Source organism: Cryptotermes secundus, unplaced genomic scaffold (assembly GCF_002891405.2).
Source record: "Cryptotermes secundus unplaced genomic scaffold, Csec_1.0 scaffold847, whole genome shotgun sequence".
Classification (NCBI taxonomy): domain Eukaryota; kingdom Metazoa; phylum Arthropoda; class Insecta; order Blattodea; family Kalotermitidae; genus Cryptotermes; species Cryptotermes secundus.
The window spans coordinates 936-24,197 of record NW_019720577.1 but is presented as its reverse complement, the minus strand read 5'-3'; the positions used below and the strand labels follow the sequence as shown (position 1 = coordinate 24,197).

General features: G+C 36.1%; 1 protein-coding gene and 1 long non-coding RNA gene across 3 annotated transcripts; one reads left to right on the top strand and one right to left on the bottom strand.

Annotated features, from left to right (window-relative positions):
- Positions 1-532: 532 nt before the first annotated feature.
- LOC111869731 (probable signal peptidase complex subunit 2) lies at positions 533-20,566 on the bottom strand. Of its 2 annotated transcripts, XM_023861468.2 has the most exons (5): positions 20,460-20,566; positions 19,985-20,062; positions 15,670-15,803; positions 9,457-9,618; positions 533-3,131 (listed from the first exon to the last, which is right to left on the bottom strand). In XM_023861468.2, exons 1-5 carry the CDS (start codon positions 20,481-20,483, stop codon positions 2,945-2,947), a joined length of 585 nt encoding a protein of 194 aa, XP_023717236.1. In that variant the 5' UTR covers positions 20,484-20,566; the 3' UTR covers positions 533-2,944. The 2 variants fall into 2 exon arrangements, with proteins under 2 accessions (XP_023717236.1, XP_033609467.1); XM_033753576.1 differs by lacking the exon at positions 9,457-9,618.
- A 98-nt stretch (positions 20,567-20,664) lies between these two features.
- On the top strand, positions 20,665-23,041 carry LOC111869719. The gene is made up of 3 exons (XR_002843708.2): positions 20,665-20,730; positions 21,040-21,135; positions 22,980-23,041. It is a non-coding gene; the product is annotated as an uncharacterized LOC111869719 (long non-coding RNA).
- Positions 23,042-23,262: the final 221 nt, after the last annotated feature.

Here is a 23,262-nt window from a genome sequence, read left to right as displayed (position 1 = left end):
CATAAAATCAATACAAAGTCCGTCGAGTGTAACAATGTTTTTTAGGTCACTTCTTTCTCACTCTTGCCTTACATGTTTCGGTTTTAGTAAAACCATCTTCAGAGGCACATGGTACTAACAAGAAAACACTGGCGTTGTTTAACTGTACACAGTATATATGCTGTGTGGGCACTGCTACAAATGTCGATGTGTAAAAGCACAACACTAGCTTGGAGTACTGAATGCACGTTCAACCTTCGCATTCAATCCGAAGTTGCCCTCGCGTTAAAACATCACTATTAAATTATTTAAAAAATATTTAAAAGTTTAAGACTTTTGAAGTAAAATATAAAAATGTTAGGCTGCTTCTTAATTTATCCCGATGTTGGGAGATGTCTTGAGGTTGTATTGGCTTGTAGTTGGATTATTGCTGTGCGTTGTGTACTGTGAAGATGGTTTTACTAAAACCGAAACATGTAAGGCAGGAGTGAGAAAGAAGTGACCTAAAAAACATTGTTACACTCGACGGACTTTGTATTGATTTTACCAGTAGTAATAATTCCATTCTTTATTTATTTGTGCTTAATCAACAGTCCAAAAGTCATTATAAAGTAAGCCTCAGCAAGAGGAGAAAACAAAACATGTACATACAAATAAATGACAGGGAGATATCTCATTATCATTTACCATTATACAATACGATTAAGAGGAACCACTTTTGGCGCAAGTATGTCAATGCACCTACAAACATCAGTAACAGATGTGCAGCTAGCAATGCTGGAAAGTTTGAAACTGAAATCTAGAACTTCATATTCTGCACTAACACATCTGGAAGTATATGTAAACGTGATTCCGACTTGGCCAAACATCTGGGGGGAAATTAGTGGTTCCTGTTCTTAATTAACAACTGTCACGAAGGTGTGTGCAGTAGAGGCATAGCTTCATGCATTAACCTTACCACTAGATGCAAGTGATTAACAATGATGACATATGACTTAGTTTGTCACTAGGATTACATTTCTCTTCCATATCAGTTTCAGTATTTTGACTGAATGCGTAATATCGATACACAATCTGAGTCATGCTTATGTTTTTAACCTGCACAATACACACTGATGGCTGATGACAACTGCTTTACATTCTCTTTCTTGAAAGAAGAAAAGCCAGATAGTGAAACTGACGTAACACTATTTCTCCACAATCAATGGCGATGAATCCAGTGACAACAAAGACTTTGTACAACTACAAGCGAACTTAAACATAATGTGTTCTTTGAAATATGTAAGCACAATTTACTTTTTTCATAAGATATATTGTTAAATTTGTTAATCTTAATTTTTAAAATGTTTGTAAGCACTGGGATTTATCTGTTGAATGAACTGGGAGTCACATTTTATTTGTCCATACAATATTCGCAAATAAGAATAGTTGGTTTTTCCAAAGTTTGTAAGTAGATGTTCATCTGCACTGTCTCCATATGCTGCAATGTGGAAAACAACTGACCACATGATATCTCCTGAACAAACAAGAGAAATTTTGAGAAATGCATCTTTACACTAAACTGACTTCAAATGTTTTACTTGTCATCTTGTTATACATCTGGATTGTAAGATGCATGTGAATTCAGGCAATATTTTCTGGAACTAAATGTGCATTAATATAATCTGGAAAATAATATTTGTTACAAAGTAGCTCTCACGCCTTTAATAAAAACCAGAAGAAAAAAAAGTACAATTGAATCTTATTTAGATATGACAAACACAAAGTACAGTTACACTGTACCATTGCTACTGTATGACTGGGAATGTAGAAGTGAAATTGAAAGGAGATGAAAAAATTAATGATACTATCATCACACAAATTATTGCAAAAAATGTATAAAATGAACAAAACTGTTTATTTTATCTCACTACATGTGCAATCATTAAAATACATCTTAGTTATACTACAGGAGGGGGTGAAAGGTAATAAATATCCTCATCCTGAAAATCGCACTTTCATACACAATGACAGTTCAGTTCTCATATACACGTTCACTGCCTTTTGACTGGAAGACATCTATCTTCAGAAAATCTACATATCTTTGAACGTAAAAATAAAATGTGTATTTAAAGACATATGTAATAATGGGTAGAAGCGATGCAAAATTGGTTGTGACATGTCCTTGAAGAAGGCAATGAATTTTTTCACAGTATATTTGTGCACAATTTATATCAGCAGAGAAACGAAGCACAATTCTTATTTCTGCATGGGAACATGTAACACTGGAAGTGATGGAGAACTGGTACTTTGTGTCATTTCTTTGATAAATGCGTTTAATTTTTCCACCACATATTTCTGCACACATACATTGAAGTCAGTATGAAAATGTTACAGATCTGTTCATAAATAAAAAAAAACAGAAACATTTTTATTTCAAAAAATTCAATCAACACTCTTCCATTTATTTCCTCTATTTAATCAAAGAAGGAAGAATTACCTTATATTTACGGCAAGATCGATTTGATCTGTGCACCTACCAGAACAAGAGCCAAAACAGGTGTTCAGAAAATAACTATTGTAGGTAGAGTTTGTAGATCAGAACAGGTTTCAGTTGGCACCATTTCGTTTCTTGTCCACACCAACGTTTTTGGCATAAGTGAGGACAGCTAAGAACGTTTTTCAGTCAGTATAGTTCTCATACATCTGATTTTTGTTACTCCAGCTTTTCTTCTTAAATCATAGGTATTTGGAAACAGAACAATTCTACAAGCCTTTAAAATGCCGTTTCAAAGTGAATACTATATTTCAAATTGCTGTTATAAATAAATTCAATGATGCCTTTCATATATGTGGTAGGTCCAATAATTTTCCATTGCCCAGTACTTACTAGAACACAATTCAATCAAACAGAAGAATGTTATGCTATATATTTCTGGAATTGCAAAGTTTTCAAATTTCAGAGTCCTCGTGACAGACACTAGTGCTATTTTTCTTTCCGATCTGAGAGGAGACTGTTATGTAGTTTACTTATTTCTGGCTCGAGAACTTCATATATTAACATTCCACTGTCGTCAAAGAAGTTAGCAACAGACTTCACCAATGAGGCTTCTCTCAATGTCCCTGTTTTGCCATCTTTGCAACTCAGAACCAGGTTGTACTTGTCATCATATCTGAAAAATTAAAATTAAACGTCTTTAAAAGAATGTAGTTATGTGGTGAACATGAAATACCATACCTTAGCAAATAATTAATGCATTTAAACATTCTGACTTCATGGAGCCTTGATACACAATAAAAACTACAAAATATAAAATTTAACAATTATAATAGATAATTAGCTATTAAAATTGTCCTTGTTAAATTAATAATACATTAATACTTAATAATGACTTAATAATTAATACATAATTATGTATTCAATCCAAAGCTGCAAGCCAAGTGGGTGGCAAAACATTTTCCTTTTACAAGTGAAACTAGCATTTAGTTAACTGAAATTTCAATGGTAAACTGTTGAAAACATCTGTCAAACCTCAATAATTAGAGAAGTTTTGGAAAGACGGCTACATTTCTACTAAGATCCTAAAACTGACAAAGTAAAAAAAAAATATATGTATTCTATGGTACTGCTGTCTAGAAGAAATGCAGCACAGTATAATAATTCTGTCTAGTTCACAATTAAACAAGAAAGCTACATATCATTCAGTCACAACTTGACCAAACATAAATAGATGGTGGCCAAGTCATTTGGTGCCCAGACATACAGCAAGCACTGACGGATATTTACCTAAGTTCAGCAATAAAAAAAAAGAGGCAAAGCTATCCTTGTAACAAGCTGTGGAGGCCCATAGTATTGTGGAAGGTCGAAGATCCCACATCTTTGTGGCAACCAGGTCATATATGACACTGAGGCTGTCAACTTTATGCCCTTTACCCCCAGGGAGATTCCTGGTACACACTTCTGTTACAGGCTGAGTCAACTCAAGGGTCATAGAGTGGCTAGAAGGGTTAGGTCAACTGAAAAATCCAATGACCTTATCAGGAATTGAACTCATGACCTTCTGGCTGATAGCATAGTGCCTCAATATGAGTAACAGCTATTTTTTTCAAATTACCACATTTTTTCAGTATTGTGTTGAAATCTCAAATAGGTTCACAACTTTGGAAAACTTGGAAACTGAGGTGGATGTTAATAAAGCTTGGGAAACTATTAGAGAGAATATAAAAATGTCTGCCAAAGAGAGTCTAGGTTATTATGAACCGAAGAAGCATAAGCCATGGTTCGATGAAGGATGCTTAAAATTATTAGATCAAAGAAAGCAGGCCAAATTGCAATGGTTACAGGATCCAAGGGAGTTACGAGTAAATGGGGATAATCTGAACAATATAAGACGTGAAACCAGCAGGCATTTCAGGAAAAAAAAAAAAGACAAAACTGATGAGCTTGCAATGAACAGTAAGAACAAGTACATTAGTGACCTGTATTGAGGAATAAATGACTTTTAAGAGGGGTTACCAGCCCAGCAGTAACTTAGTGAAGGATGAGAATGGTGATCTGCTTGCAGATTCCCACAACATTCTGAATAGGTGGAGGAATTACTTCTCTCAGTTATTGAATGTACATAGGGCCTGTGCTGTTAGGCAGACAGAAATCCATACAGCTGAGCCATTAATCCATGACCCTAAAGACCTTTTGAGGTTGAAAGTGCTATTGCAAAACTGATATAAATTGCCAGGTAGTGATCAAATTCAGGCAAAACTTATTCAAGCAGGAGGCGAAATATTATGTTCTAAGATCCACAATCTAATTACTTCTATTTGGCATAAGGAAAAATTGCCTGATCAGTGGAAGGAGTCTATTATTGTACTAGTTCACAAGAAGGGTGATAAAACTGACTGCAGTAATTATCAGGGGATATCACTGCTATCAACTTCATATAAAATTTTGTCCAATACTCTTCTTTCAAGGTTAAGTCCATATACAGATGAAATTATTTGGGATCATCAGTGTGGGTTTCGACATAACAGATCAGATCTTTTGCATTCGTCAGATACTGGAGAAAAAATGGGAGTACAATGAGACAGTACATCAGCTATTCATAAACTTCAAGAAAGCCTATGATCCAGTTAGGAGGGAAATATTGTACAATATTCTAATAGAGTTTGGGATGCCCATGAAGCTAGTTAGGTTGATTAAAGTGTGTTTAAACGAAACGTATAGTAAAGTCCGTGTAGTTAACATCTGTCTGATAAATTTCCTATCCAGAATGGTCTAAAACAAGGAGATGCTTTATCACCATTCCTTTTCAACTTTGCCTTAGAATATGCAATTAGGAAGGACCAGGGAAACCAGGTGGGAATGAAATTAAATGGGACACATCAGCTGTTGGTCTACACTGATGATGTGAATCTACTGGGTGATAATGTAGATACCATAAAGAAAAACACACAAACTTTAACTGACGCAAGTAAAAAGGTTGGTCTAGAAGTAAACACAGAGAAAACTAAGTATATGTTATGGTCTCGTCACCAAAATGCAGGGCAAAATCATGACATAAAGATAGGAAACAGATGTTTTGAAAATGTGGCACAGTTCAGATATTTGGGAACAATGATAACAGATCAAAACCTGATTCAGGAGGAAATCAAGAGGTGATTGAACTCGGGTAATGCTTGCTACCATTCAGTCCAGAACCTTTTGTCTTCTCGTCTGCTGTCCAAAAACATAAAAATTAGAATATACGAAACTATAATTTTGCCTGTGGTTCTGTATGGCTGTGAAACTTGGCCTCTGACATTAAGGGAGGAACATAGAACAGGGTGTTAAGGAGACTATTTGGACCAAATAGAGATGACGTGACAGGAGGTTGGAGAAAACTGCATAATGAAGAGCTTCATAACTTGTACTCTTCTCCAAGTATAATTAGAGTGATCAAGTCAAGGAGGATGAGGTGGGAAAGCCACCTCATAGTCATACAAACTGCTGTTCAAAGAATCACTTATAAGTACACACATTTTCTGAGAAGAACAAATCTTATGACCAGGATCAAGCATCAGTTCTTGATCTGCTATCCCAAATTCACTGACAGGCCATGGTTTATGTTAATAGTCTGCTGCCATTTTCCATATCTTCTGAACATGAAAAATATTCTGCATGATATTAAACATAACTGCTGCTATGTCTCTTTTACAAATGCATTTAAAAAAACACACACAGCACAACATAACAGGAAGAAAACCCATAAATTGGAATACATATGCACATAGAGGGGACCATACATTAACAAATTAATAACTTAAACCATGATAACAGAAGCACAGCAGTTCCTTCAATTATAATTTTGAACACCTGATGATGACGACCATATTGGTTGAAACATCTAGTGAAAAACGTTTAAAAATTAAAAGTTGTATGTTGTGCAAAACTTCTAGAGCCAATAAACTTTAATTAGTTTTATATAAAAACATGTTGCACGCGAGACAGTAGAAACAGTAAACTCTGACACCTAAATAAAACTGCACAGGTGGTACATTCAGGCAAAAATGGTATGCACACTATGGGCCTAAACGTGTACCTGTCATACAGATTTCACTGCTGTTCTGGTATTCAACAAACAACAACAGTCTACCAAGCAACAATCAATTTTGTTTCCAATGTAAAGCATTAAAGGTCAATTACATAAAAGAACATTTTTCATTGTTTTTTGCACAATTATTTTTCATTGTTTACCACAGTACATACTGTATTCTTCCATCACTTAAGAAGCACAGTGAGAGCATTTGATCGTTGTAATGCTACCGCCTGTTGCAATGAATGTTGGGTACAGTCCATACTGGCACTGAGGCCCACTCAGCCTCTTAACCAATGGGTACAAGGGGGGTTTTGCCCAAGGACAAAGTGGCCAAGACATGAAACTGAACACTCACTTCCATCTAGTGCCAAGGTCAAGAATGGTCAAGCTAATTCATTAAACACAAGGAAAATTTGTACTTTTTTACCTTCATTACAACACACCTCTGAATTACATATGTATATATGTGTGATGAAATACACCATGTGCATTATTTTGCTCACCTCCATAATTTCCACTAGAACTTCCATAACATACCGTAACTAACTACAGTGTAGTCTTCCTTAAAGGAATGACACCCAATAAAAAAAAATTCTGCTTGTATGAATGCAGTGATTACAAAAGTCTGTCACTAAACACTTGTTCCTCTTTCTCTCAATGGCTCACTTTATTATTATTATTTTCCCATATGACCAATAGTTTGCATGCATTTTTCATTTCCTCTGCCTGTGCTACATGTTCCACACACCTCAGTCTTCTTGATTTATACACTCTAGTAGTATAGAAAATCCAATTTACCCTTATATTCGTTGGCTAGAAATTTGTTTGCTCATGCCTATCCCTGGCTGGCTGCTGAACCATCACTTAGTCACCTGATGCCAGTTAGCTTATCTCAAAAGAAATGATTGTTTAGCATGACTGGTTTTTCTTGAGATATGTACAAATACAGTTCATTATGTTGTGAAACAACATGTGTTTAAAAATGAAGTTGAGCAGTGAACAGAAATTATTCATTATTGATATCTCTGCACTGCATTCTTCATGGAAGAAATGCTGTAGAAAATTTCATGAGAATTATTCTTACAGTATAGTGTCATACACACAAGTGATTCACAGTATCATAACAAAATTATGGGATTGGTGCCAGACAAAAAGAAATCTCAAGAAAGATGTACTGACTGAAGAAAAACTGGATGATGCTGGTACTTGGTGAGAAGCAAGACCGAAGATGTTACATCTTTTGGCTCTTCAGTGTGAGTTGGCAAAAGGTATGGTTCATGTTGGTACAAAGCTGCTGAAGTTATAGCCTTACAAAACTATGTTCCGACATAGCCTTTTGCCTGCAGAGCATGAAGCAGGAATTTCATACTGTAGGTGGTTTCAGGAATTGGTAGTCATCCAGCTTCTTGACCCAGAACTTATGTTTTAATTTCATGAGGTATGGTTCATTTTAAGTAGTTAAGTAAACAGCAAAAATAACAGATACTGTACCAGAGAAACTCCTCATGCTTTTCATAAAGTGCCATTGCATGATTTGAAGCTCAGGTTTGATGTGCAATTAGTGCAGAGGATAACCAGATCCATGTTTTTCATGGAACAATAAATTCTGAACATAACATGAAACTGATTGTGACCCTTCTTCAAATCAAAGTGACTGATGAAAAAAAATCATTCATTTATCCAAGATAATGCAACAGCACATACAGTGAACAATTCTACAGATGTAACAGATGAAGTTTTCAGCAAATGAGTCATAAGCTCAGGAATGTGGCCTTTATGATCGCCAGATTGAAATAATTATGGCTTTCATTTGTGGGGCACATTAAAAGCAAAAGTGTACGTGAACAATATGCAGTCTTTGGAAGAATGCTGGCTACCATGCCAAGTATAAGCAACAAGAGTGCTGTATCCGCTATACAAACCAGTCTAAAGATAAACTGCACACCCTCTATTAAGCAAACTCTAAATAGTATTATCAAAACAAACAAACAAACAAACTCCGTGGTTTTAGTCCACAAGCGAACTATACTAACCGAGCGACCTCCGCTTATGAGTGAAGTTAATGCCAACTTTAGTGGATAAAGGGTGTCACATGGTCAGCAAAACAAAACCCCAGGGCAGTTAATTTCAGTTTTCTAGATCAGAGCCACTATTTCCTTGAAATAGCTCCTTAATTATCCTCACAAGGCTGAGTGACCCTGTTCCAGACCCACTACTTCTCAGAAAATCAGGTAGCACCAGGAACAAAAACTGGACCTCTGGATCTGTAGCCAGGAACTCTGACCACTAGACCACAGAGGCAGTCCAAATAGTATTATCATGCACATTTATGTTCTAATAATTTCTACAGCTTGTTTACAGTAGCTTGGATCCAGACACACTGATTTTTGAAAGTCAGCCTCATTCAGACACTTCCATGTATCCAAGGATTGGCTTTTGAATATAAAATATGTGTCCTCTTAAAGTAATGCAAATAACAGAACAGCATACAAAATCTTTGTCACTGTGCTTTTCCTTGCCTTCTAACCAATTCTCAATAAATACAGTTTACTGTTTGCATCTCTGTACCTATAAGCAAACAAGTTAACAAATTTTTCTGAATAATGAACTCATTCTTGGATTCAATGACATCATTTCAGCTCAGCTGCAGAGATCAGATACCATCATATGAGATGGGCAGATGACAGAGTATAGTGATTTAGGAAATACTATTTTAAGCTACTCTTCTAGCATTTACTTTGACAGACTGATGAAAGCCACAAAAACTGACTTAAAATAGCCAGTAACCAAACCATCCCGCCCGAATACAAGTACAGAATATTACTGCTACACCAACCTGAGCAATATCTTTCTGAACACATAATGGCTCAAGGGTTTCAGTGACATGGCTGTAATGGAATAGTAGTAGATTCTAACTTGAACTTACTTCTTTATATAAGAACTGGCTTCCCATATATTATCAGGCACAAAGCCAGCTGGGTCCTTCTGGATTGTCACCACAAATATTCCTTTTTCTTTGTATGTCGTGTACAGAGTAAGGATTAACATCATAACAAAGTACGTGATCACACAGAATAAAAGTACACAACTGAAACAAAACAAGTTAAAGAGTAACAGTATTTATACACACAAGCAAACTGATGACCATCACTGAACCAGAACCATATTGTACTTAGTTATTGAGTACAATGAGTGAGCGATTTTAGGAGTTAGCCAAAATGTTTAAGGGCCAAAGACAAAATGATTACCCAAACTTAATACGTTTCGCAGTGCATTGTAAGATGTGTTTATGAAAGCTGCTTAAATAATGACAGCATTTATGAAAGTGGGTTAACACAGAGAAACTATAGGGAAGTTCCTATATCTACCAACCAGTTCATGGCTCTGCACTTCATAGTGACTCGTGCACTGCCGGCTGCAAACCACATACAAACTTTGCCGATGAATCAGTATGCCTGATGCAAGATAATGTTAGGAATGAAGGGAAGTTACTTATTTTGTGGGCTGCTTGATGGAATTATGTTTCATAGCAAGCAGTGCAGTTCATGTGTGGGAATTTATGATTTGTCAGTAGTTGGTCGCAGTTATCAGCTCCATTAGCCATTTACTCTCAGTTACAATTAGTGAGCAGTGTGTTACGCCATGGTATGATATACTTTAGAGCAAGGGTCTCCAAACTACGGCCCGCGGGCCACATCCGGCCCGGGAAAGAATTGTGAAGAAATGCGCCAATTGAAGTAATTTTCCAATGAGTACTGGTAAATGTGATTTCGAGCTTACTGACCTGACATATTATACTGCAGTTCGATGGCTTAGCTGTGGAAAGGTTCTTTCGTGTTTCTTTCAGTTCAGGAATGAAAATGAAATATTTCTTACCAAGAAAAACCATCACGAACCACTTTTATCAGATACCGAGTGGCTTTGGAAATTAGCATTTTTTGCTGATCTGGTGAACCATATGAACCATTTGAATTTAAAGTTATGGGGTGAAAATAACTTAGTCTGTGATTTATTTGCACTTATCAAAGCATTCAGAGCAAAGCTGATACTTCTGGAAAGTCAAGTGAAAAATTTTAACTTTGTTCATATGCTATACTGTGCAGAGTTGCATAAAAAGGATGAAGCTGAATTTTCTTCCTCATTTGCAAATTTAGTCATTTCAGATTTGAAAGAACAATTTTGGAAGTGATTTAGTGATTTGGATTCCAGTGCTCATGAAATTAGTTTGTTTCAAAATCCATTTGACTGTGATGCTGCAGATGTCCCAAATCAAATTCAAATGGAAATTACTGAACTCTGAGCAATTTCCAAATTTAAAGAAATTTGCTTGGAATTTATCTCCATTTTTGGGACGACATATCTGCGTGAACAAACTTCTTCCCAGGTGAAGTACATCAAGTCGAAATACAGGGCAAATTTATCCGATGAACATTTGAAGTCACTACTTGTGATTAGCGTTTAAAAATTTGAACCTCAATTTAATCAGATTTTAAGAATGCAAAAAGAGTTCCATCATTCACATTAATTGTTTTATTATAATTTGTGATGAAAATATGAGCATTTGCTGCTACTGTCTGTTGTCATTAATATACGATAATTTATTCTCACGTACTTTGTACTTATTTTATGAAATTCTGTGCTTTCAATAAAACTCATATACCTAGAGTTATTAATTTCTCATTTTATCCAGCCCGTTGAAAGTGCTGAATTACCTAATGTGGCCCGCGGTTTGAAAAGTTTGAAGACCCCTGCTTTAGAGCAACGTGTATTTCTGTATAACACCTATGTGAAGTATGGATCTGCTTGGTGTCGGCAAAAATTCTGATGTAAATTTCATGACGAAAGAGTTCCCAAAGACAAAACATTCATAATTAGATGAATAAACTTAGATCAACAGGACTCTTGGCAAGAAACAAAATAGAAGTGCGAAGTGCTTACTGAGAAGTTACATGACACAGGAACCAGACTTGAACACACACCTTGAAAATCATTGAAATGTGTATCTCAAGAAACTGGAGTGTCAAAGTCAAGTGCAAGATGGGCAACACAATTGCTGAAGCTTAAACCCTATAAAACAACAGCAATCCATGTCATTCAGCAGCATAACAGAACTAGTAGGGTTCATTTTTGCAGTCGGTTTCTACAGTCTGTCATCAAAGGTCAGACTGATCAGCAATTGACATTCATTTCTGATGAAGTGTGGTTTCACTTGCATGGATACATAAATACGCAAAATAATTACTGCAGTTCACAGCATCCACATCTAACCCATGAAGTCCTCTCCATTCTGTGAAAGTTAGTGTCTGGTGTGCTCTAAGTGCAAGAAGGATTCTTTGACCTGTTCTTTTCAGTGAAACAACTAATTGCAAAAGATATGTATAGGTCATTCTCAGGCAATTNTTTAACGGACGGGGGAAAAAAAAAAAAAAAAAAGACTATGGCTAGCTTCAGCAAGGCTCTGCTACTACCCACACTGGATGTACAAGGGGTAGGCATAATAATGGAAACAATAAGAAATTGAGGAACAGAATTTATGTGAGTTACACAGAAAGAACTTCAGCTGGCAACATTTGTATACACTTTGTAATGTTCACGTCTGCGAATTCATGATTGTGACAGTGGAGTATGTGTCAAAGAATCTGAAAATGGGAGACTTGTCCAATTCTGAATGAGGACAGATCATTGGCAGGTGTTTAGCTGGAATGTCTGTGAAAAAATCATGATATTATTAGGCGTATCGAGAGTAACAGTTTCTAAATATCAATCATGGGAAGACAACATCAGTGAAGAGGAACCGTGGGAGAAAATCAACTCTGACAGAAAGAGTTCATTATACATTGAGAAGGACTGTTACCAAAAATTACATAATTACTGCAGCACAGGTGACAGCAGAATTAAATATGTATTCATCTTGAAGGCACTGTTTCCACAAAACTGTCCAACATGAGCTTCACAGATCCAACATCCACGGTATGGCTGCAACTGCTAAACCTCTGATTACTGAAAATAATACACAGATGTGTAAATGATGGAGTCCTCTCATGACCATAAAACCTGGACATCAGACAACTGAAAACGCACGCATGGCATGGTCAGATGAGTTGTTACTCATGCTGTTCCCTCTACATCAGGAACACTTTATGTTTGGAGATCCAACAAAGCCTAAAATCCAGAATACCTGGTTCCAACAGTGAAACATGGGGGAGTTCTGTGATGGTTTGGGCAGCAATATTGTGGTATTCTGTTGGTCCCATTATTACCCTTTATGGCAGAATTACTGCAAGGGAGTACATGTACAAGTTGGGTAATCAGGTGCATCCTATGATCCGGATGCTATTTCCGAACAACAACGCAGTTTTCCAAGACAATAATACGCCCCTGAAACACAGCTGAAACTACTCAGTCATGGTCTGAAGAGCATGAAGGTGAACTTCAACATCTTCCTTGGCCAGCACAATCACTACATTTGAACATCACTGAACCACTCTGGTCAGTTTTGGGGACTAGAGTGAGGAACAGATTCCCACCTCCAAAATCTCTAATGCAACTTGAAAATGTCCTTCAAGAATGGTATAAGATTCTGCTGCAGACTGTTCAAAACTTGTATGAGACCATTTCAAGGACTGTAGCTGTACTGAAAGCAAAAGTTGGTCCAACACCATATTAATAAAGAAATGCGAACAGTGTCTTTTGCCCAACCCCTGCATATCTATGTGGGTTTTGTCCACTGTCTTTGGAGACAGAATTATAAGTAGAGGTATTTGGCCAGCATGTTTCACTGATCTTAATTAATCCTTGTGATTTTTTCTTCTGGGGTTGTTTGAAGGACAAATATTCCAACAGTAATGACCGAACAGAAAAACTAAATTAAAATATTCATAGGGAGTTCACAAATATTCTTGCAGAACAGCTTCAAAGGGTAAGTCAGAGCCTCTTCCACTGGCGTGAGAAATGTCTACGTGTAGAGGAACATCAATTTCAGCACCTACTGTGATCTGTGAATTGTAACTACTTAATTCCGAACATTACCAGCCAACAGGAAGATTGATTAATTGGAAAAATTCATATCCAGCTTGCAGCCAGCAGTGCACCGATCACCATGAAGCACAGTGCCAAGAACCAGTCAACAAAGGTAAGAACTTCCCTGTATTAGTCCATATTCTTAGGTAAGGGAAAAAATTATCAACTAAACATAACTTACTGAACAATGACAACGAATAAAACATTATACAACAAATGAAAAACTCTGTTGCTACTCAGGGGGGAATTTGATGATCCTAATAAATTTGATTGTGCTGAATTTCATTCTCACTTTAAGTATATTGTACCAAGGGAGTGGCAATAAATTTTATATTGTAAAATAAAACTGTATTGCAATAAGAAATTAAATACAATATACTTTATAACTGATATCAGTAGCTTCTCTTATCAGTTCCAACAATAGCTGGCCCGCATATTAGGATTCTACCCTCCTTAACATTACATTTCCATGAGATACCTCTTGATACTGTTGCAGTGTTTGCCACTGATAGCACCCAAATTTGATAGAAAATATCTAAATATCAAAGCAGAATATGTATCTGTATTGCAACCAATTTTCTAATGGCATCTGGCATGTCCTTAATAACATTACCACAATTTTCTGTTTTAACACTGCCTTGGAAATTGATGGTCGGTATTTTAAGAGTTCAATGCTGTTTCTGTTTTGTGTTTAAAGAGGTTTCAAATATGCTGTTCTCCATAACATTTCTAATTTGTGGGCTAGAAAAAAAAACATCCTCTTTGACTTTTGCTTCACTTATTCTCAGGAATTTATTTTTTACATATAAAATCCCTGAATTATCTTATATCTGGTTTTTAAAAAGCTTCTCACTAAGCCCATTTCAATCTGCAGGGGAACCAAAAGAAATTTTCCTGTTTCCTGGTCTTCCCATACAACTGGACCAGATTGATAAACATGGCCCCTTTAATTCTCAGTAACATTTTCATAATTTTCGTAATTTGAGAACAAAAATCCACTGAAAACATTCAACTTTACACAAAGGAGAAAGCACTGTACAGCAGGCACAGGTTACAACATTGCTGTGCACTCTGGAAAGCAGTAGAGGTTCAACTGCTCAGTAAACTGTGTAAGATATATTAAAATTTTCTTGGGTAATCAGCCATGTCAATGCTGAATTAGAAACCAAGGTTTCAGAGATCTCCTCAGTCTCCAAGTTGATGTCAATATCAGCCCTGATGATGGAGATTGATGAGATCTCTGAAATGTTGGTTTTTAGTTCAACAGTGACATGGCTGTTTGACCAAGAAAATGTTGGTACACTTATTTGCCATGAAAGCTTCAAATCTTACATATCTGTATAAAATCATTACCTATAACTGCACTCACCACTTCAAAAACAGATGCAGGGTAATCAACAATTATGTTCACTATTACAGATCCAAGGAAATGTTCGTCACTTGGCTTCCTATAAGTCTTGCACCATTCATCACTATCTACATGACCCTTAAAAATATACTGGAGCAAGATCACTTCATAGCCAAGTTTGAAGAGAATTTCTGCCTCTACAATTTAAACTTAAGACTAAACACTGGTTGTCATAGAACACTGAACCACAAATAGTTAAGTACACAAAGAATATATGGTGAAATTTTACTGCACTCTTCACTTAATGTTTACATTCTGGGACACAAAAAAATCACCTAATGATTTAAGAGTACTTTGTCTCTAATCATAAAAGTATATTGTTATATGAAAACAAAATGGTTGCTGTCCAACTGATATAACCATTTCCTGAACCTATTCAGGCAGACTGTACCTTCAGATTTTAATTTATTTCACAAAACAGAAACAAGGCTCAAATAAAAATTGTTTATACTATTTCATGTTATGATCAATGAGTCTGAACTGGTCCAAATATGTGTAAGGAACTTTGCCCCTCCCGCCCCCCTATATTCTGAACAATCAGAGTTTACAAAATATGTTCCCAGGAGGGCTGAGAATGACAATTTAGATAGGAATGTTTTCAGGCACCTGAGCCAGGAGAGGGTTACAAAAAGTAAACTATGAAACAATAAAATAACCAATGTTGAATTTCCATTACTTCACAGTTCATTTCTTATTGCATCACTGCCTTACCTGGACTGTGGAAATGGATACAGGTAATCCCACAATAGTGCAAACATGGCTACACCAACAGCTATGCCACACATTACCAATCTGCCATCCATTAGTTTAAAATTTTCAACATAATTGAACTTCTTTGTTAAGACCTGCGAAAAGAGACACTAATGACATACAAAATATTTTCTTTCAAAAGGTTACTGAAGCCTATAAGGATGTCTTTTCACATCAGATAACTGCTACCTACATCTTCTTCCAACAGCTATCATTACCTGCAACAGAAGCAGCACTTCACAGCAGCATTTTCCTTCTTTTTCTTTTATGTGGAATCTTTCTGCATTTGAAACCGCCACTTCCCTTCTTTGAACAAACACAATTCAGTGATCCAGCTCTGCAGTTCCCACTAGTGCAGATATTCAGTTTGCCAGAAATAACACCAACACCACCATATTTACAATTGATAATACAACAAGGTTTCACCCAGAATTTGTATGTATCTTTATGATTTATCCCCACAAAGGATGTCAGGTGCATACCTACACGGTTCATTGGTTATCATGAACAAAAATCCGAACATGAATCTTCTGCAATCATCACACTGTTGCTTTACATTCTATACAACCGATGCCTTAGGAACAGTTGAAATACTTTCAACAACCCAACACCATACAAAATTTCAAGATCCAGCATCAGTGAGGAACATTTCTACTAAATTTGCAAAATACTGAGAAATGCTGAATTTTTAAGTCAGGTGTGTTTCGTCCACAATGATATTTTGTTTTTAATGCTATGTTATCACAAAAATCTTATTTTAAGCAGGTACATGTTTGGAAATAATATAAACAGACAATACTCAGGAAACAGGTGCTTTATGTGTGTATTCAATGATGCAGAAGCATATTTTATTAAGCCACTGCACAGACACCTATGCTGCACTTCCAGATTCCAAGATTCTGCACTTTTTGGCTTCATGTCACATTACATTATATACAGAACTTACACCCTGCTGCACTTCCAGATTCCAAGATTCTGCACTTTTTGGCTTCATGTCACATTACATTATATACAGAACTTACACCCTGCTGCACTTCCAGATTCCAAGATTCTGCACTTTTTGGCTTCATGTCACATTACATTATATACAGAACTTACACCCTGCTGCACTTCCAGATTCCAAGATTCTGCACTTTTTGGCTTCATGTCACATTACATTATATACAGAACTTACACCCTACAAGTAAGTTCTATATTGAAGTAATTATCCAGACATACACACAAACTGCATAACAGTTGTAATTCACACATGTTTTGGAACAGTTCATAACATTCACATCTGTATAAATACACAGAGAAAACTAAGAATAAAAAAAGTTAATGTTGTTCCTTTGATCATTTAATTCAGCACCATGCCATGATGATGTAAAGGGCAATGGAGGAATAGCTCCACTAATCTTGATCTCATCATTGATGGCAGAAAATGGTCAGCTTCACAGCCCAGCTGCTTTAGTCCTGGTACCCAGAGGACAGGAGGCTGCGTGGGCCCCACGACCAGTCTGGATGCTGTGGAATACAGAAAAACCTCTTGCCCTTGCTAGGAATTGAACCCCGGCCATCCAGCCCATAGCCGGTTGCTATATGACTGAGCTATCCATATTTATAAATAATTAATTGATTATGACTGGTTACTGATTCCTTTGTAACACATTTTCATCAACAGCTTAAAATGATTTTAATGTTAGTTTAAAACTGTTTTCCATTTGTGAAGCATTTTGGTGAAAATATCACATTAGGTTACTTAAGTTAGTTTACTTGCTTACATTGCCCATTCTTCCATTTATATATTTCAATCATAATATTAAAGACTGCTATCCTTCTGAGTACCTAAAAGTACAGTGTCTTACTGTATCATTATTTCTTATACCACTTCAAATTTATCTGTTATGGTTTTTCAGTTACACAGTACTGGCACAAGTGCTTTTCAAATGTTCTGACATTCCATGGTGTCTTTAAATTGTAAAATGGCAATAACACATCTGCAAGAAAACTCAGTACAGGAACACATTCATGAGAAATACTGTACTACACTAGAAGCAATAAGATTGAATGCAGCGTGTTACCTAAATCTTATATATGCTGTGCATACTTTTATTAACATGTTTTCCTTCCAATAAAATAAAGATTTGTTCCAGTTATTATTGATGTTCATTGTGTAGCACTTGTGATAACTTTACCCTGAACAGAAATGTTTCAGAAAGGGTCTAAATGGGCGGGTGGGGTTGCGGGGACATATGTTGTATGACATATTTCAAGATGTGTAATTTTACAACTAACTGCTCAGTCTATATGCATAATCATCTTAATTCCATGTGTATAAAGAGAATTTAAACACAGTTATACCAGTCACTTGAAATACTGTTGTGTGCTACACGAATATTCTATTTTATTTATTTATTTCGTCTCTATAGATCAGTGTTCCGCAACCTTTTTCTACTCGCGGCACACCATGAAGTATCCATGACTCAACACAACACACCAAAATGTTATTCCCCTCAAAAACGTATATCAGACAATTAATATGAATATGTAACGTGATCAACTTAATTATATTATTATATTGTTATTTTATTATCATTAAACAGAAATCGACTCGTGCATTTATTAACAATTACTGAACTTCAATTCACTGTAGAGTGCAGAAAATACACTTCTATTACTATTAAAGTAAATACAGTAATTCTACTTATACCTTCAATGTGATACTTGCGCCTGCTTAGCTGCACACAGGCGACTGATCCGTGGTGGAATCGTTGACAACACAAGTCTCATTTCATCATCAATGGATTTGAGCAGCTCACTCTTTGATGTCTTAATTTCAGTTAACGTCGAGAAGCTCAGTTCACACAAATATGTAGTTGAAAAAGGAAATAACACATTAACTGCCATCTCGGAGATAGCCGGGTATCCACTCCTTATTGCCAACCAAAACGTATCCAAAGGCACTTTGAGCAGTTTTAGTTTCAATGTTCTGTCTGCTTTTAAACCTGCGAGTTCCTCTTGTATATTAATTGGAAGATGTTCTGAATTCACAACAAATGGATCACGAACCCGGTCGAAATCTTGTACAGTCCCTCCAAAATACTTATTAAATTTCTGCTGCAGCATTTCTAAATGTTCTTTAATTGTGTCCATCACCACTTTATTGCCGTCAGCAAGTGGCCATACAGTCGAGGACATCTCAAATGACCCATCTGTAATTCTCTAACTAGCAACCAAAATTTGCGAACTACTTCAGAGCACAGCTGTGATAGAACTGAAACAATTGTAAAACGCGGGATCTCTTCTCTTCAAATGGAAGAAGTGACACTATACCAACTTATTTTTTAATATTCATAATTTTAAATTAAGTCCACCAATAGGTGTGCGCATCGTTACAGGAAGAAAGTCATAAAGTTCAATAAGCTCTAACTTCTAACAAACATTGGCAAATACCAAAACAGCATTATAAAAAAGACAGGAAGAACCATGTTAATCCCTGCAGTTTTAGGGAAAATCACGTACACAGAACATGCGGCAAACATATCAAAGAAGCTGCGTAGACGTGAGGAAAATAAAAATAAATCAGTAATGAAAACTATGATATACAACAACTGTGAGTACTGTGAGTAAATAATTTATGTTTAATTTCTTAGAATACAACATTACTGTACATAAAAAAATCACAGCATGTAAAAAAGAATAAACAAGCATCATCTTATTTAATCGGTGCAGTGGCTGAGAATAAAACACAAGCACGTGAAACACGGTAACTGGGATAAAATAAAATTCGACAATTAATTTCTTACAATAGGTAAAAGTTTGCATCACGCCTTTCACCTTGTGACGGCACACTGGTTGCGGAACACTGCTATAGATCATTGTTACATGATATAGGACAAGTCAGTTACTGTACATTGGCTGATTATTAGCTATGCTAAGGCCATGAAATGAAGTCCCATGATGAGACCGACAGCATTCCAGGTTTCCTCTGTCTACTGCAGTATTCACCTCATGTCTCCTTAGTCTTAAGCCATCCAGCTCAAAGCACATGTCACTAGCAAAGTTACTACCATTCCTGTGTACGGTACATCCAGATCAACTGGAGAACACAGAGAAATGCACCAGAGGAAAGTGTACATGACTAAAGAAGATGTGGAGGATGATCAATGGGACTTCTATCCATGACCTTGATAAATACAATAATTGAAACTATACTGCAAAAAGGAATAAAGTTATTTTCAATTTTTTCACACATCCTTAAACACACATGCTGAATATGACAAGCTTTCCTCACCTCCTTCACAGCATCATCCAAAGCATTTTTTACAGCAGAACTGTCCCATTTATTAATCTTCACAGGTTTATCTTTATCCTGAAAGAATGAAACCAACATTGTATTTATAAATGATGTCGACATTTTATAGCGAAGCCATTGCATCATGCTTATTCATATGCCACATCCTATTTATTAAACTTCACAGGTTTTCCGTTACCCTGAAAGCATGAAACAAACATTTTATCTATAACTGAGGTCAACACTGTTTCATAATTATGCCACTACCTTCCGGCTTATTCATGTCACTTAAGATCAAGTAACACATCCTTATGGGAATGCCTTAAACAAGCGTCGTGGTTGCAGTCCATGTGCAAAGGAGTTAAGCCTTAAACATGCATTATTTGTTAACCTGAAAAAAAAATCAAAATTCTCCCTCTAATTCCAAAAACCTTAATAGTGTCCACAATAAATTTAGTACAACAAAATATACTACCTGCACCGAGCTATCTTTAGCCATTTTCGAAGCCTAGTGTACACCTATGACGTAAACGGTTACATACGTGTACCACCGCAGCTCAGCGTTGGGCACACAGCATCACCAACATCACCAACCTAACTACGCTAACTACCGCTAACTACTGCCTCTAGCGAAGTCAGATAGTGCACGCTGGTCTCGACCAATCAGAGAGCCCAAACCGCCTAAACAAAACAATTTGAATTCCCGCAATTATATGCGGTTATGGTGGATCAATATAGGCAAATTGGTAAGTATGAATTTTCATTTGATGTGGGTGCGAAACGAAAGTAGACATTTGCAAACGAAATTACAGCTCCATATTAAACATATTATTTGTGTATATGAATATTATGCTTACTATCACAAATTAAATTAGAAACATATAGAATTGTTTCAAGCCTAAAATTTTTTAGGTTATTATGAACTGTCATCTAAACGATATTTGTTTTATGATATGTTCTGCAACTTTTGGTTTATCACAAAGATTGTCTGTTGAATGGGAAGGAGTTCTGAGAGTACCGTGATGGTGTTATAATTTTTGTATTGCTTCTTGCAGTATAAATATGAAAACGGAAACATGTGCTTTTGTTGGGTGCTTGTCGTCCAGCAAGCAAGGCATGAGAATCTTCAATTTTCCAAGGGATCCAGCACGGTAGGTCTGTTTTAATTCAGGTGTAATTACTTTATTATGTGTTGCCTAATCCAATGAATAAATTAAGTTTAGTGTAACTTTAATTGTTTCTTGCATCCTGTTGTTTATTTAATTAATATTAGAGTCAATTTTACCGACCACACAACATAGTTTTATTATTATTACATTACAGCTGTGTTCGCACACCTGAGGATGACCTCTTGAGGTCGGATCATGTAGTGTAATAATAATAAAACTAGGTTGTGTGGTCGGTAAAATTGACTCTAATATTAATTAAATACACAACAGGATGCAAGAAACAATTAAAGTTACACTAATTATACAGCTGTGTTCGCACACCTGAGGATGACCTCTTGAGGTCGAAACATGTAGTGTAATAATAATAAAAATATGTTGTGTGGTCGGTAAAATTTACTCTAATATTAAGTTTAGTGTAGTCGGGTCGGGTCGGAAGTGTCTGTTGCGTACACAGTTAAACATAATATTTCACGGTTAGACCTAAATAGTGAATTTGTCTCACAGGAAGGNAGGTTAGTGATGGCAAGAGTTTCAGATTTCACAACAAAATGGTCTATCCAAAATTAGAGGCTATCTTGGTAGAAGCCTTGGAGCACTCGTCAGGCATGAATTCATAACAGACTGCACGTGGTGCAGTATAAAGTTTGTCATTTACCTTTATTTCCATAGATCCATACAAAGTAAAAGGATATGAAAATTCTCATAATAAAAAGAACATTACAAAAATACATATAGTCAAATAACACCATACAATATCATTACATTTATGGCTACAAAAACTTAATATTAAAAACTACATATGATTAATAACCTGTTACAAAGAAATTATATCTTTATTTTTATCATATTCAAAATGCCGCCGCAGAATGCAGTTGAAGTGATACTAATTGTACTTGAGTGTGTAAGAATAAATATGTGTGAAGTTATTTGTGTCGTGATATACCCAACATGTGACAATATTCTAACAATGTATAAAGTGAATGGCAACACAGAAAAGATTCTTCAAAGCCGATTTAAAACCTTTGCAATTTTTGTATAATTGCTTTAAGTATGAAGGAAGATTATTACAAATCTTTATATCCATATAGCAAGTTCCCTTCTGATATAGAAGAGCTGAGGGTTGTGTAAGAGTTATTCATAGGGGCTTCATGTTTCCTCGCGTTGTGTGCTACTCTTAGCTGCTCTTTCGCGCTGTTATTGATACGAAGTCGGGCGCTGTTACGTGGTCTGGGAACCATGTCGAAGTATTTGTAATATGAAAGAATATCCTAGGTCTTGAGTCTTGAGTCTGTCTTGAGGCTTAGCGGGCCGCGCTTGACAAGAAGGGATCACACACAGTGAAGAAGTCTTCAGACCACTACAAAGGGGGGGGGCATGCTTTTTATCTGTTGCATATTTTATGTACATATCAGTCCAAATGTTTATTTTACGAATATTATCAGTCCGTTCATAATTGATCCATCTTTTCCAATGTTTTATATCATGTGCATAACAAAACCGTGTACTTGAATAGTTGTAATATGTAGTATTATTACACCTGTGTTCTAATAAATTATTTCAGTATCAATTTTCCATGTTTTGTTACTCTTCTCTATCACCTCAGTTTGCATTCTTCTCATGTTGGACTAGGCGTTTTGTGTTACGGAGATGTGTTTCTGAGACTGATGATGGTAACTGTAAGAGAACATGCAGCACTTTATTTATAAGTTGAAAAATTACATAACGTGTGGTTTTATTATTATATACTTTTGGTTTATGGTTCTATTTCTATATACTTCTTCATGTGTGTTAGGCAGCAAATGTGTATTAATCTTTTTTTTTTTCAGTCCCGTGAAAGAAGCGACAAGTTTCCAGGAGCATTGCTTCCTCTCGTTGTTTGAAACGGCAACAAAAGGAGAAAATGCTGGGAGAGGATGTTCCCATGTGGGCGATATCCCATGTCAATGACATGGGAGTACTGAATTCGTCGTGGAAGGAGGAAAAATCTTCAAATTTCTTTCAAGAAGTACAAAATGGCATTGGTTATGTGGACCCTCCCGAAGAGTGTAAGTAATCCATTCCATTGTGAATCAAATTGTGCCCTGCAGAAAGTCTTAAACTTTGACTTCA